The following is a 13,714-nucleotide window of genomic DNA, read 5'->3' as shown; positions in this document are numbered from 1 at the left end:
AAATACATACATTTGCGGCTGTATGTATTTTACCTTAGTTACTAGTCACAAATATAGCACATAGACAATGGAACCGTAGAGGGAAGTTACAGGCTATTACATTAATTGTCAACTTACACCCAACAAGCTTAGGCAATCCTGATAATATGAAATATACATGCACTAGATAAGCTGTGCAAATGTATGTTAATAGAATATAAATTACATATATGGTACATAATCTGGCAATAAATAAATCTCATAGAGAATAGGAGGGGGGTGGCTGCTACTGTTAAATTTACTGTAAAATAACTTTCTGGCAATATAGCAAGTTTACAATGCATTTTACATCTACTTTCAAATGAGGCAAATAAATACTTGATGTTTACGACAGAATATAATTTCTGTTTGTGTGAGGCTACTCAAAATTAAACACAGCAGGGTAGACCCTAGTGCTTCGGCTGCAGACAAAAGGGCCACCAGTGACAGGTATTAGTGAGTTGTATATTATACCTTAACTGCCTCTAAATAAAAATAGATCAATTCTAGATGTTATGCATAAGCATTGAGGTTATTGGTGCCCTAAGCAAAAGAAAAGTACAAAATGTACTGAAGATCTTTAGGTATAACAGGTGTCTATGAATAACAGTACAAAATAGTCATACCGGTATGTAACATATAAAAGCATGTTAGCAAACTCAGTGAAATCCTGAAAAGAAAGGAAAAAGAGAGGCGCCACATAGAGTAGTATTGTTGCGAAAAAACTTTATCGGCAAGGTAAGTGTGGAGAGGATCCCCCTCAGATGGCCACTCACAAGATATAGCGGCACAACCGGAGTGCCTAGCAGGGCGTGACGGGGCCAATGGAGTCGCCCGTTAGACTCATCCAAGTGAAACGAAAGTCGTGCATCTGTCACGTATCCTCAGGGACCAATCACAGAGACCAGGAAAGAGGAGGCCGGTTACACAGGAAAATACAGGCTATGCAAACGGACAGATAGCCGGCAGAGTATAGTATTTAATGAATACCCAGCAGTCAGATAACTTGATTCAATCCTCAGTGAGGAAGTGGGGTATTTGATAAAGATAAAAATAAACAGGAGCAAGTAGAATATAAAAACAATTGTGCTCACTTTATTGTATAACACAATTACAGCTGTTTAACAGTTTAAACGTGTACAATGAGCATTATTTTTATTTGTTTATGAAAACAAAAATTGTGTTTATTAAAGGGACATAATAATCATATGCTAAATCGCTTGAAAGTGATGCAGCATAAGTGTAAAAAGCTGACAAGAAAATATCACCTTAGCTTCTTTATGTAAAAAGGAAGATATTTACCTTAAAATGTCCTCAGCTCACCAGAGTGCTGTGTAAACAGTTATACTTCAGCTGCTGTCCAGCTACAAGTCAAAAAAATAAAAAAATGCTTTGCCTTTGCTGTGAACTCATGAGATTTCACGGGAATCTCTTGATATTTCATAGAACTTACTTAAACTGAATAGGAAATTAACATGACTGTGCCTGCACATGCCAGATGCACACTCCTTAGCTTGTCCTAGGACAAGCATTCTGACTGGCTGCTTAAAGTTTCTTTACAGAGTGGTGTGAATACTTAGGAAATTTAATGTAAAATATCTTCCTTTTTTTACATAGAGATGTTGAGGTGATATTTTCTAGTCAGCTTTTTACAGCTATGCTGCATCACTTTCAAGTGCTTCGACATTTGGGTATCATGTCCCTTTAACAGGAAATAAAGCTCCAGTAAGAAAATGCTGTAATGTATTAAAGAACAGTAAAGTAAAAACTTCAAACTTTAATGGATTGGATAGAACATGACATTGTAAACAACTATCCAATTTACTTCTATTATGTTGCGCTTTCCTTATATAGCTGTGGCTTACTATTTGCAGCTCCAATTGAAGTCAATTGGAACCGCTAAATGATAATTTGCACCAAGTTTATACTGTACAAACTATTGTTTATCCCCTTGCGAACTCTGTCCAAAAATAACAACTCACACATCTAAACGTTAAGACACAAAGAGTAGGCAAAAATGTGTCAAACTATACCACAAAATAAAGATTACAAACATTGAGGCTGATTTATCAAGGGCCAAATGACCCCTGATGCCCCTGTTTCAGCTAGAAGACCGCTGCTCCTTAACTCGTCCGCTGCCTCTGAGGCTGCGGCCATCAATCCATCCGAGCGTATGCTGTCGGCATTCAGCAATGTCTGTCGGACATGATCCGCTGAGCGGATCATGTCGGACAGACACTTGGTAAATCGGCCCCATTATGTTGTTTGGATTGATCCCTTTGTACATTTTCTAAGGAAAATAATCATATATATGTTAAACAATCCAAATGCCATTTTTATGTATGCATTATGGGTATACTGAGCATGTTTGCTCAATGATTGTTCAAAATACAATTTTTGGAACAACGGCTGTGGTTGCCATTAAACAAATCTGAATAGCAAATAGTTAAAGGGACATGAAAAACAAACTGTTTTTCTTTTATGATTCAGAGAGAGCATACAATTTTGAACAACTTTCTTATTTACTTCTATTATTAATTTTGCTCCATTCTCTTGGTATCCTTTATTAAAGGAGCAGCGGAACACATCGGTAAGCCAATGACAAGAGGTATATATGTGCAGCCACCAATCCTGAGCTTACCTGGTTATAATTTTTAAAAAGGTTACCAAGAGAATGATGCAAATTAGATTACAGAAGTAAATTGGAAAGTTGTTTTCCCAAAGACGGAGCTTGATAAATATGCCCCTAACTGTTGCGAGTGGGCGATATCGGATTTATTGCGGGTGCTTGTGATCATCGGCAGTAGCGAGTGCATTACAAGTTAAAAGTAAAATCGTTTGCTCAAGTGCAATTGAATTTAACGTACGTTGACTTAGCGGGACCTCAGAGCTCTGTTTAACTGTTACGCTCGAATAAAAGGTGTCAAAAAAGACATCAAAAATACATTTAACGGTTCTGTTACACTCATAATAACACTATGTAATAAAAATTATTAAAAAAAATTGCATTAAAAAGATATAAGGGCTCAAAGATATAGAGACTGCAAAGGGATTTAACATAGCGATACATACATATACATGTCTAAAGTTTTTTATGTATTTATACTTAACATTTAACATTCCAATGTTCTTTTATTACAGGATAACGTCTTTTTTTTATTCTTAAATACATATTTGTATATACCTATTATTATATACCTGCATATCTATTCCAATGGATATATATATGTTTATAAATAAATAAATAATATATTTTATATCAACAGTATCAGATATATATATATATATATACTGACTAGGGTTAGTGCAGTTATTCATAACCATCCCAGGACAGACTGTTTCGTGGTTTTTGCCACTCATCAGCAGGGAGAAGGTTTGAATCACTGCTGGGTGAAGTTGATTTCGGGGGAAAATACAACAACATTATATATATATATATATATATATATATACCTGTATATATAAATATATATTTAATTATAAAAAGAACATTTCTCAATTTAAATCTTAACGCCGTTGGGTTAGCGCACATGAAAATTTACTAATCTTAAGGTGTGTTGTTGAAATATTATATATAAAATAAAATAAATATATATAAATTATTAAAAAATTAATAAACAGTATGTTTATACATTTTTAAAATGTTATATATATTTTTAAAATATTTTATGTGTTATATTTCACGAGTAGGATCTTAGGTTTTCTCCCACTTTTCACACTCCATTGAAGCCTATGGGAGAATACGTTAATGCGATCACAACTTTGGCTTTTTGCGCATATCAGATTAGTACAACTTTTTACTCTTAACTTTTAATATGCGCAATATCCGACGTTCGAAAAAGATGAAGTCAAGCGCAGTTAGCTTGCAAGCGGAGCAATAATTAGCACCCCACTCATAATCTTTCCCTTTGTTAGCTGTACAGGATATGACAGATATGTGTAATAAATACATACACATATGTAAATATCAGTCCCCCCACTTAAGGTTAATTGCAATGGGGACTTGGTCAAATTTAGAAATAAATACAGAAGGAACTGTGTATTTGCATAGGGTCTAGTCCAGTGATGGCTAACCTTGGCACCCCAGATGTCTTGAAACTACCCATCATGCTTAGGCACTCTAGTTGAGCATCATGGGACATGTAGTTTCAAAACATATTGGGTGCCATCACTGTATAGCCTATATATGGCCAAAAATCTGTCTAATGATTTTCCTTTCATTTTGGAAAATAAAGTCCTTTTTTTTTGGGGTACCATATAATATAGTTCTTCGTTTAATGTTTTGGATAATTATTTTTCAAATGTAAACACCCTGTTAAACAGAAGTTTTCTTTCAGTTGGATACGCAAAGCATTGTGAAGTGATTAATCAAGAGGTATTTGCACCATGTCACTCATATGTGAGCCCTGGATTATATTATCAGCTGTGTCGTTTTGATGCATGTAAATGTGGAAGCAACTGCCTTTGCAACGCTCTTGCTCACTATGCGTACGTCTGCAGCAAGCATGGTATCGCCATACATTTCAGGCAACACGTATCATTTTGTGGTGAGTAACAGAAAGCAGAAGCCCCTTAATCTGAAATTGCTTTGAATTTTTGACCCTTCTGCTTTTTAGATCAATCATGTTTGAAATAGAACATTTTTAAAAATACTGTAAATCTGGGCACATCATTTGTTTTTATTTCAATATGTTTTACTGTATTATAAATCTTTTTAATTTATATTCATTTATATTAAAGAGTTTGCATACACAGTTATTTTGGAACAGATTAGTTTTTTAACAGATCAGTGGGCTAGATGTTTTGATGTGATTATGGATTCTCAGAAATTGTGGAATGAAAATCAGTAAATATTCTCTTAAAGGGACATACAACCCATTTTTTTCTTTCACTATTCAGATAAAGCATACAATTTTAAACAACTTTCCAATGTACTTCTATGAACTTTTTTGTTTTCTTGATAACCTTTGTTGAAAATCATTAAAGTAAGATTAGATTGTGCACGTGTCTGCAACACTATATTGAAGCAGTTTTGCAGGAATGCTATACATAAACAAGAGCACTAGATGGCAGCAATATTTAAAGTCATGTTGTGCTCCAGACATGTGGGGGTCGATCCGATAAAAATCGTCGCCCGCAAAAGCCGGCGACGCCAAGAATTGCGCGGATTTGGTATCCTATATACGGCGTAAGCTAGAAGTTACGCGCGTATATTTCTGCCGTCGCCCGCAGTTTTTTGGGCCATAGGCAGGTATACCAAACCCGCGCAGTTTGGTATCCAATATGCAGCGTAAGGACTTACGTGGCGAAAATGGAGAAAACTTACTCCATTTTCACCTCGCCACAAAAAGCAGCCGTAAGAAGCCTTACGCTGACTATTGGAGCCCCGTAACTCCCTAAACTAGCTGCTAAAATAAACCTAACACCTAACGCATGCGCAATGTCTATCTCCCTGTCAACCGCGATCTTCTAAAATAAACCTAACACCTAACGCATGCGCAATGTCTATCTCCCTGTCAACCGCGATCCCCCCCCCCCCAAATCCCTAATAAAGTTATTACCCCCTAAAACGCCGCTCCCGGACCCCGCCGCCATCTACATAAACTAACCCCCTACTGTGAGCCCCTAAAACCGCCGCCATCTACCTTATCTATCCCGTAATCTGACCCCTTACACCGCCGCCACCTATATAAAAATTATTAACCCCTAATTTAATCTACCTACCCCGCCGCCAGCTATGTTATCTATATTAACCCTAAGTATATTATAGTTAATATAGTTATTACATTATATATATTAACTATATTAACCCTAATTATATTAGGGTTAATATAGTTAATATAGTTACTATAGTATTTATATTAACTATATTAACTCTATCTAACCCTAACACCCCTAACTAAATTTATATTAAATTAATCTAATTAATTTATAAACTAAAATATTCCTATTTAAATCTAAATACTTACCTATAAAATAAACCAAAAGATAGCTACAATATAATTAATAATTACATTATAGCTATGTTAGGGTTAATATTTATTTTACAGGTAAATAGTTAATTATTTTAACTAGGTATAATAGATATTAAATAGTTATTAACTATTTAATATCTACCTAGTTAAAATAATTACCCAATTACCTGTAAAATAAATCCTAACCTAAGTTACAAATACACCTACACTATCAATAAATTTAATAAACTACTAACATCTATCTAAAAATACAATTAAATTAACTAAACTAAATTACAAAAAAAACCAAACACTAAATTACAAAAAATAAAAAAAAGATTACAAGATTTTTAAGCTAATTACACCTATTCTAAGCCCCCTAATAAAATAATAAACCCCCAAAATAACAAAAATTCCCTGCCCTATTCTAAATTAAACAAATTTCAAAGCTCTTTACCTTACCAGCCCTTAAAAGGGCCTTTTGTGGGGCATGCCCCAAAGAATTCAGCTCTTTTGCATTCAACAAATACAATCACCCCCCCCCCCCCCATTACAACCCACCACCCACATACCCCTATTCTAAACCCACCCAAACCCCCCTTAAAAAATCCTAACACTACCCCCCTGAAGATCTCCCTACCTTGTCTTCACCACACCGGGCCGAACTCCTGATCCGATCCGGGCGATCCGGGCGATGTCATCCTCCAAGCGGCAAAGAAGAATTCTTCCTCCGGCGACGTCTTCCTCCAAGCGGCAGCAAAGTCTTCATTCTTCCGGCGGCATCTTCAATCTTCTTTCTTCGCTCCGCCGCCGCGGAGCATCCATCCCGGCCGACTGCTAAACTTGGAATGAGGTACCTTTAAATGACGTCATCCAAGATGGCGTCCGCCGAATTCCGATTGGCTGATAGGATTCTATCAGCCAATCGGAATTAAGTTAAAAAAATCAGATTGAGCTCGCATTCTATTGGCTGATCGGAACAGCCAATAGAATGCGAGCTCAATCTGATTGGCTGATTGGATCAGCCAATCGGATTGAACTTGAATCTGATTGGCTGATTGAATCAGCCAATCAGATTTTTTTAACTTAATTCCGATTGGCTGATAGAATCCTATCAGCCAATCGGAATTCGGCGGACGCCATCTTGGATGACGTCATTTAAAGGTACCTCATTCCAAGTTTAGCAGTCGGCCGGGATGGATGCTCCGCGGCGGCGGAGCGAAGAAAGAAGATTGAAGATGCCGCCGGAAGAATGAAGACTTTGCTGCCGCTTGGAGGAAGATGTCGCCGGAGGAAGAATTCTTCTTTGCCGCTTGGAGGATGACATCGCCGGAGGAAGAATTCTTCTTTGCCGCTTGGAGGACGACATCGCCCGGATCGGATCAGGAGTTCGGCCCGGTGTGGTGAAGACAAGGTAGGGAGATCTTCAGGGGGGTAGTGTTCGGCTTTTTTACGGGGGGTTTGGGTGGGTTTAGAATAGGGGTATGTGGGTGGTGGGTTGTAATGGGGGGGGGTATTGTATTTGTTGAATGCAAAAGAGCTGAATTCTTTGGGGCATGCCCCACAAAAGGCCCTTTTAAGGGCTGGTAAGGTAAAGAGCTTTGAAATATGTTTAATTTAGAATAGGGCAGGGAATTGTTTTTATTTTGGGGGTTTATTATTTTATTAGGGGGCTTAGAATAGGTGTAATTAGCTTAAAAATCTTGTAATCTTTTTTTTATTTTTTGTAATTTAGTGTTTTTTTTTTTTTGTAATTTAGTTTAGTTAATTTAATTGTATTTTTAGATAGATGTTTGTACTTTATTTAATTTATTGATAGTGTAGGTGTATTTATAACTTAGGTTAGGATTTATTTTACAGGTAATTGGGTAATTATTTTAACTAGGTAGATATTAAATAGTTAATAACTATTTAATATCTATTATACCTAGTTAAAATAATTAACAATTTACCTGTAAAATAAATATTAACCCTAACATAGCTACAATGTAATTATTAATTATATTGTAGCTATCTTAGGGTTTATTTTATAGGTAAGTATTTAGGAATATTTTAGTTTATAAATTAATTAGATTAATTTAATATAAATTTAGTTAGGGGTGTTAGGGTTAGATAGAGTTAATATAGTTAATATAAATACTATAGTAACTATATTAACCCTAATATAATTAGGGTTAATATAGTTAATATATATAATGTAATAACTATATTAACTATAATATACTTAGGGTTAATATAGATAATATAGCTGGCGGCGGGGTAGGTAGATTAAATTAGGGGTTAATCATTTTAATAGAGATGGCGGCGGTGTAAGGGGCTTACATTAGGGGTTAATAATTTTAATATATTTAGGGGGTTATAGATATAATATAGATGGCGGCGGGGTACGGGAGCGACGGTTTAGGGGTTAATAACTTTATTAGGTTGCGGCGGGGTACGGTAGCGGCAGTTTAGGGGTTAATAGCTTTTTTATTGTTAGGCTAGTGAGGGGGGATAGCGGATAGAGGGTTAGACAGTGCGGGCTATGTTAGGGAGGCGTGTTAGACAGTGCGGGCTATGTTAGGGAGGCGTGTTAGACAGTGCGGGTGTTTTAAACTTTAGTCAGGTTTTATAGGCGCCAGCAGATTCTAACGTGGCGCAAGTCACTGGCGACGCCAGAAATTTGTACTTACGCAGATTTCTGGACATCGCTGGTTTGTGAGACTTACGGCACGTTAGCATCTGACGGCGACCTATATGGGATGGCTCGAGTTGCGAGCTGAAACTGCGGGCGACGCCGGTTCCCTCGCTTGCGCCGCAAACTGCGATCGATATCGGATCGCGCCCGTGCACTCTACTTATCTAGATATCTCTTCAACAAAGAATAAGAAGAGAACAAAGCTAATTTTATAAAAGAAGTAAATTGAAAACTTTTTTTAAAAAAAATAGTTTTCTCTATCTGAATCATGAAAGAAACATTTTGGGTTTCATGTCCCTTTAAGACTAGATTAATTGATTATAGTAGATAGTAGGTGATTGAATAATTGACCTTTATATTAACTAAGAATTTAACCCGATAATTATAATATATCTTGCTTTTAGACTATATACTGCATATATACTGGATATTCTATTTGAGTTAAAGGGACATGAAACCCAATTTTTTTCTTTCGTGATTTAGAAAGAGTATGTCATTTTAAACAACTTTCTAATTTACTTCTATTATCTAATTTGCTTCATTCTCTTGATATCACTTGCTGAAAAGCATATCTAGATATGCTCAGTAGCTGCTGATTGGTTGCTGCACATAAAGGCCTTGTGTGATTGGCTCACACATGTGCATTGCTATTTCTTCAAGCAAAGAAATATCTAAAGAATTGAGCAAATTAGATAATAGAAGTAAATTGGAAAGTTGTTTAAAATTGCATGCCCTATCTGAATCATGAAAGTTTAATTTTGACTAGACTGCCCCTTTAAGTAATTTAAAGTATCCATAGAATGCAGTATATGGGTTATAAATATAGTCAAATGGATGCTTCAACACGTTTTAAACAGAGGTGATTTTCAAGGTTGCCAGCTTCCAAAACACCACCCCTTTGCCTCTCAACCAAACAAATAAAGATTAGATTTTATTTTTAAAGAAACACTCTCTCTCCGTTTATCTACATTTATCCCATTTTCCATCAATTTTATTTTCCTTTCCTCTCTCATTTCCTGTGTTTTCTCTATGAACCCCCTTTGTCTCTCACTGTTCTCCTCTATGTCTTGCAATCTCTACCCCATCCCACCTCTTACTATCCCACTCTTTAATGAGAAATTAGAGAAACAACTAAATATACAGACTTTTAAAATAGCTTTAATAAGCAATATCCATTAATATTAGTTTCCCTACACAATAAAACAAATATTAATGTAGTAGATTGAAACATCATACTAAAAGATCTGAAAACTCAACTGTTCATGCAAAGTAAACTAGAGGCAAAAAGGTAGCAGCATAATATACAAGCAGGCAGTCATTTATAAACTATAACTGTCAGACAATAAACAAAGTAACATACATAAAACAGCATTCCTGGATTTCCTAATGTTCTCCTGCATATATCTCCTACTCGAGGAGTTCTTCTTATATCTCTTCATACTGTTAGTGAGCACTCATTTATCTGTGTTTTTTTGTAGCTGTACATATTCTGACATTGTACACTGCAGGCTGCCTTTCTATAACAGATATCTGGAGATCCATAACGTTGATCAGGGTGGAAATCCATTGGTACTAGCAAGATCCTGAGTTAGAAAGACTAAAATTCTGAGCAATCCCCCAAAAAAGAAGCCTGGTGAAATTCATATTCCTGGTTTAAGTTGTTGTAGCCAGTAATAGACATATTTAAATGGACTTGTGATCTGATCTAACCAATGACTGTGTAGAATGTTTAGCCTCTCTAGACAGAGAGAAACTAAATATTCAGAGGTATTTTACAGCAAAAGCAGACAAAATAAATACTGAATGTTTATTACAATATTGTTTTATTTCTTTAACATTTTGTAGGGAGATAAGATGTTGAATTTAAGGAAATATGGAAAAATTCTCAGATTGTGTATGACAAATACAATTTTTTTTTACCTATTTCGGGCCAGATTACAAGTGGCGTGCTATTTAATGTTTTTGCTCAAGTGTTAACACTGCCAGAAGTAAAGATTTTGCGCACACGGGTTAGCCTGCGTATTACAAGTATAAAGTAAAACTTTTGCGTGCAAGTGAAACCCGACGTGCGTTAACTTCAGGACTACAGATATTGTGACCTTGCATACTCCCCGTATTCTCTCCATAGACTTTAATAGAGAGAGCAGACGAAAAAAAACTGACATATATATATATATATATATATATATATATATATATATATATATATATACAGGTAGCCCTCAGTTTACGCCGGGGTTAGGTTCCAGAAAGAATGATTGTAAATCGAAACCGTTATAAATTGAAACCCAGTTTATAATGTAAGTCAATGGGAAGTGAGGGAGTTGGGTTCCAGGCCCCTCTTAAAATTGTCATAAGTAACACCTAATACATTATTTTTAAAGCTTTTAAATGAAGACTTTAAATGCTAAACAGCATTATAAACCTAATAAAATAATCACACAACACATAATATATAATTAAACTAAGTTAAATTAACAAAAACATTTGCTAAACAGCATTATAACCTAATAAAATAATCACACAACACAGACTTCACTTGCATTTTTCTGCAAACGGTTCTTTCTAGGCATTCCAACCTGGACTGATTTATAGAAATCTGCTCGATAGCTCAGGTCTGGTTAAACTGATTCATTTCAGCTTGCTTGGCTTTGCTGCAACACAAGCTGACATCTCCACCTACTGGCTATTTTAATAAATGCACTGCTCCTCAATGCTTTTCGATAGCAGTCACATGACTGGAAAAAAGTTTGTTATTCTGAAACGGTGTAAATTGAACCGTTGTAAAACGAGGGCCACCTGTTATATATATTTATTTATATACGTAGACATATATAAAAATATTTAATTTAAATAAAAATAAAATTTTCCTGTATGTGAAAACATTGGAATTTGAAATATTTACATAAATACACAGTAAAATAGTTTATTGAATATTATTATTGAATTATTATTTAGACATATATATATATATATATATATATATATATATATATATATATATATATATATTAAAGCCATTTGCCGTTAAATACATGGCCATATACCATATACCTTTGAACCCTAATAAATATTTTTTATTAATAAATTATTAATAATTTTTTTTATCAGATAGTGTTTATATGAGTGTAAACATTAATTTTAATGCATTTATGTTGTGTTTGGTGCAACTTTTATTTTATCCTTAACCCTTTACGCAAGGTCTTCAGTTGTGCTAACCCGTTGTGCATTAAATTTGATTGCGCTCGAGCGAACGTGTTTACATTTAGCTTGTAATACGCGCACAAATTAATGTGCCTGTGATATTTCAATATCGTGCATGTACTAATGTTAACGCGCCACTTGCAATCTAGCCCTTTATTTTCTTACAAAATGAAATCTTGCAAATATTACACATCTAACTGTAAACTCTTTTTCTTAGGTGTAATTTGTCGGTATGGCATGTTATACTATCAATGTTCATCCTATTGTGGTCGTACCTGCTCATCTGTTTCTTCTGGAGAAGTCTGTGATAATGAATGTGTTGAAGGATGCAACTGCCCTGAAGGGAAATATTTTGAAGAGTCCATTAACTTTTGTGTGTCACTGTGAGTATCATTATATTTCAAGGAACATTAAACACTAAGCGCTAGATTACAAGTGGATCTCTAAATTATTGCGCACATGCAAATGGGCAAATTTGCATGTTTGCAGGCGTGCAATAATTAACCAGCCATTACAAGTGTCTGGTTATTACTACCCTTGAGCTCGCAGTAGCACTTAGTGGTTATAAAATTAACCAGAGATCAGATCTCTGGTTAATTTTATAAATGTGCTCCAAATGCCCACAAAATACTGTGTAGTGTATTTTATTAAAAATAAAGATAGCCACATTTTTATTTTTTTTATAAAATAACTGCACTAGGAAGTATTTTGGGGCTTTAAAGTTAATGTAATTGGGGGGTTATAAAAAAAATGGCACTCAAAGTACCTTTACATTGCGGTGTGTTCCCAGTAAATTAATATATATATATATATATACGTATATATATTTATATGCTTATATACATATATATTTATGTGTTAATATGTGTATATACACATATTAACACATACTGTAAATATATATGTATGTCAGCATATACATATATATTTAAGATTGCTGCCATCGCTGTGCTACTTACCCCCTACGCTGCACGATGTTCTGATGCTGTCTGACGGCATCAGAACAAGGCTCCCATAGGAGCCTATGGAAGCACGCTCTCGTGAGCGCATTGCTGTGAACTTGTAATACCAGTGCACATTAGCCTACGCTGGTATTACAAAGAGGAGTGCAAATATCACTTTCATGAAAGTGATATTTAGTGCTCCACTTGTAATCTGGCCCTAAATACATTCTAGATAGAATGATGCAGTAATAGAAAAGATTAGTTTGGGAATAATATGTAGATGTATTTCTTAAAATTTCATTAGATGTTTAAATAGTGACAAAAGTTTTAGGGGCTAGTCTAACAATGCCTGGTGAACATGATATGCTGCAGCGTATCATGTCCGCCAGATATCGCTGAAAGCGGACAGCATACGCTGTTGGCATTCTGCATTGCACAAGCAGTTCTAGTGAACTACTTGTGCAATGCCGCCCCCTGCAGATTCGCGGCCAATACGCTAGCAGAGGGTGTCAATCAGCCTGATCATACACGATCGGGCAGATTGCTGTACGCTGCCTCAGAGGCGACGTATGAGTAAAGGAGGTCTTAAGATCGCTGCTTCTTAACTCCTGTTTCCGGCGAGCCTGAAGGCTCGTGGGGAAACAAGGGGAACAGGGGCCATTCGTCCCTTGTTAAATAAACCCCTAAGTAACTATAAAACAATGGGAGCTGCCATGTTGTAACTTAGGTTACCTTCTCTGCTGTGGCCAGTTACAGACAGTTATAAATAGGGCACTAGGGTGAGCAGCCAATGGCTGTGTAGAATATAACAGTGTTCTGCACTTCCATTTCTAACAGGAACTGAAAAGCTCACAATTTTATACATACATACATATGATTTATCATTTTATATTACCATCTAAAAGTGTTTAATATCC

At 35.6% G+C, this 13,714-nt stretch overlaps 1 protein-coding gene across 1 annotated transcript in view; it reads left to right on the top strand.

Annotated features, from left to right (window-relative positions):
• OTOGL (otogelin like) overlaps positions 1-13,714 on the top strand; it is a 410,237-nt gene that overhangs the window by 122,906 nt on the left and 273,617 nt on the right. The window contains exons 16-17 of the mRNA XM_053719241.1: positions 4,356-4,565; positions 12,071-12,236. Of these exons, the coding sequence (XP_053575216.1) occupies positions 4,356-4,565; positions 12,071-12,236 (376 nt within the window). The remainder of the gene's footprint in view (positions 1-4,355; positions 4,566-12,070; positions 12,237-13,714) is intronic.

Source organism: Bombina bombina, chromosome 6, assembly GCF_027579735.1.
Source record: "Bombina bombina isolate aBomBom1 chromosome 6, aBomBom1.pri, whole genome shotgun sequence".
In the NCBI taxonomy this organism is placed as follows: Eukaryota; Metazoa; Chordata; class Amphibia; order Anura; family Bombinatoridae; genus Bombina; species Bombina bombina.
The sequence above is the reverse complement of the archived record's forward strand: the minus strand, read 5'-3'. Positions and strand labels throughout refer to the sequence as shown.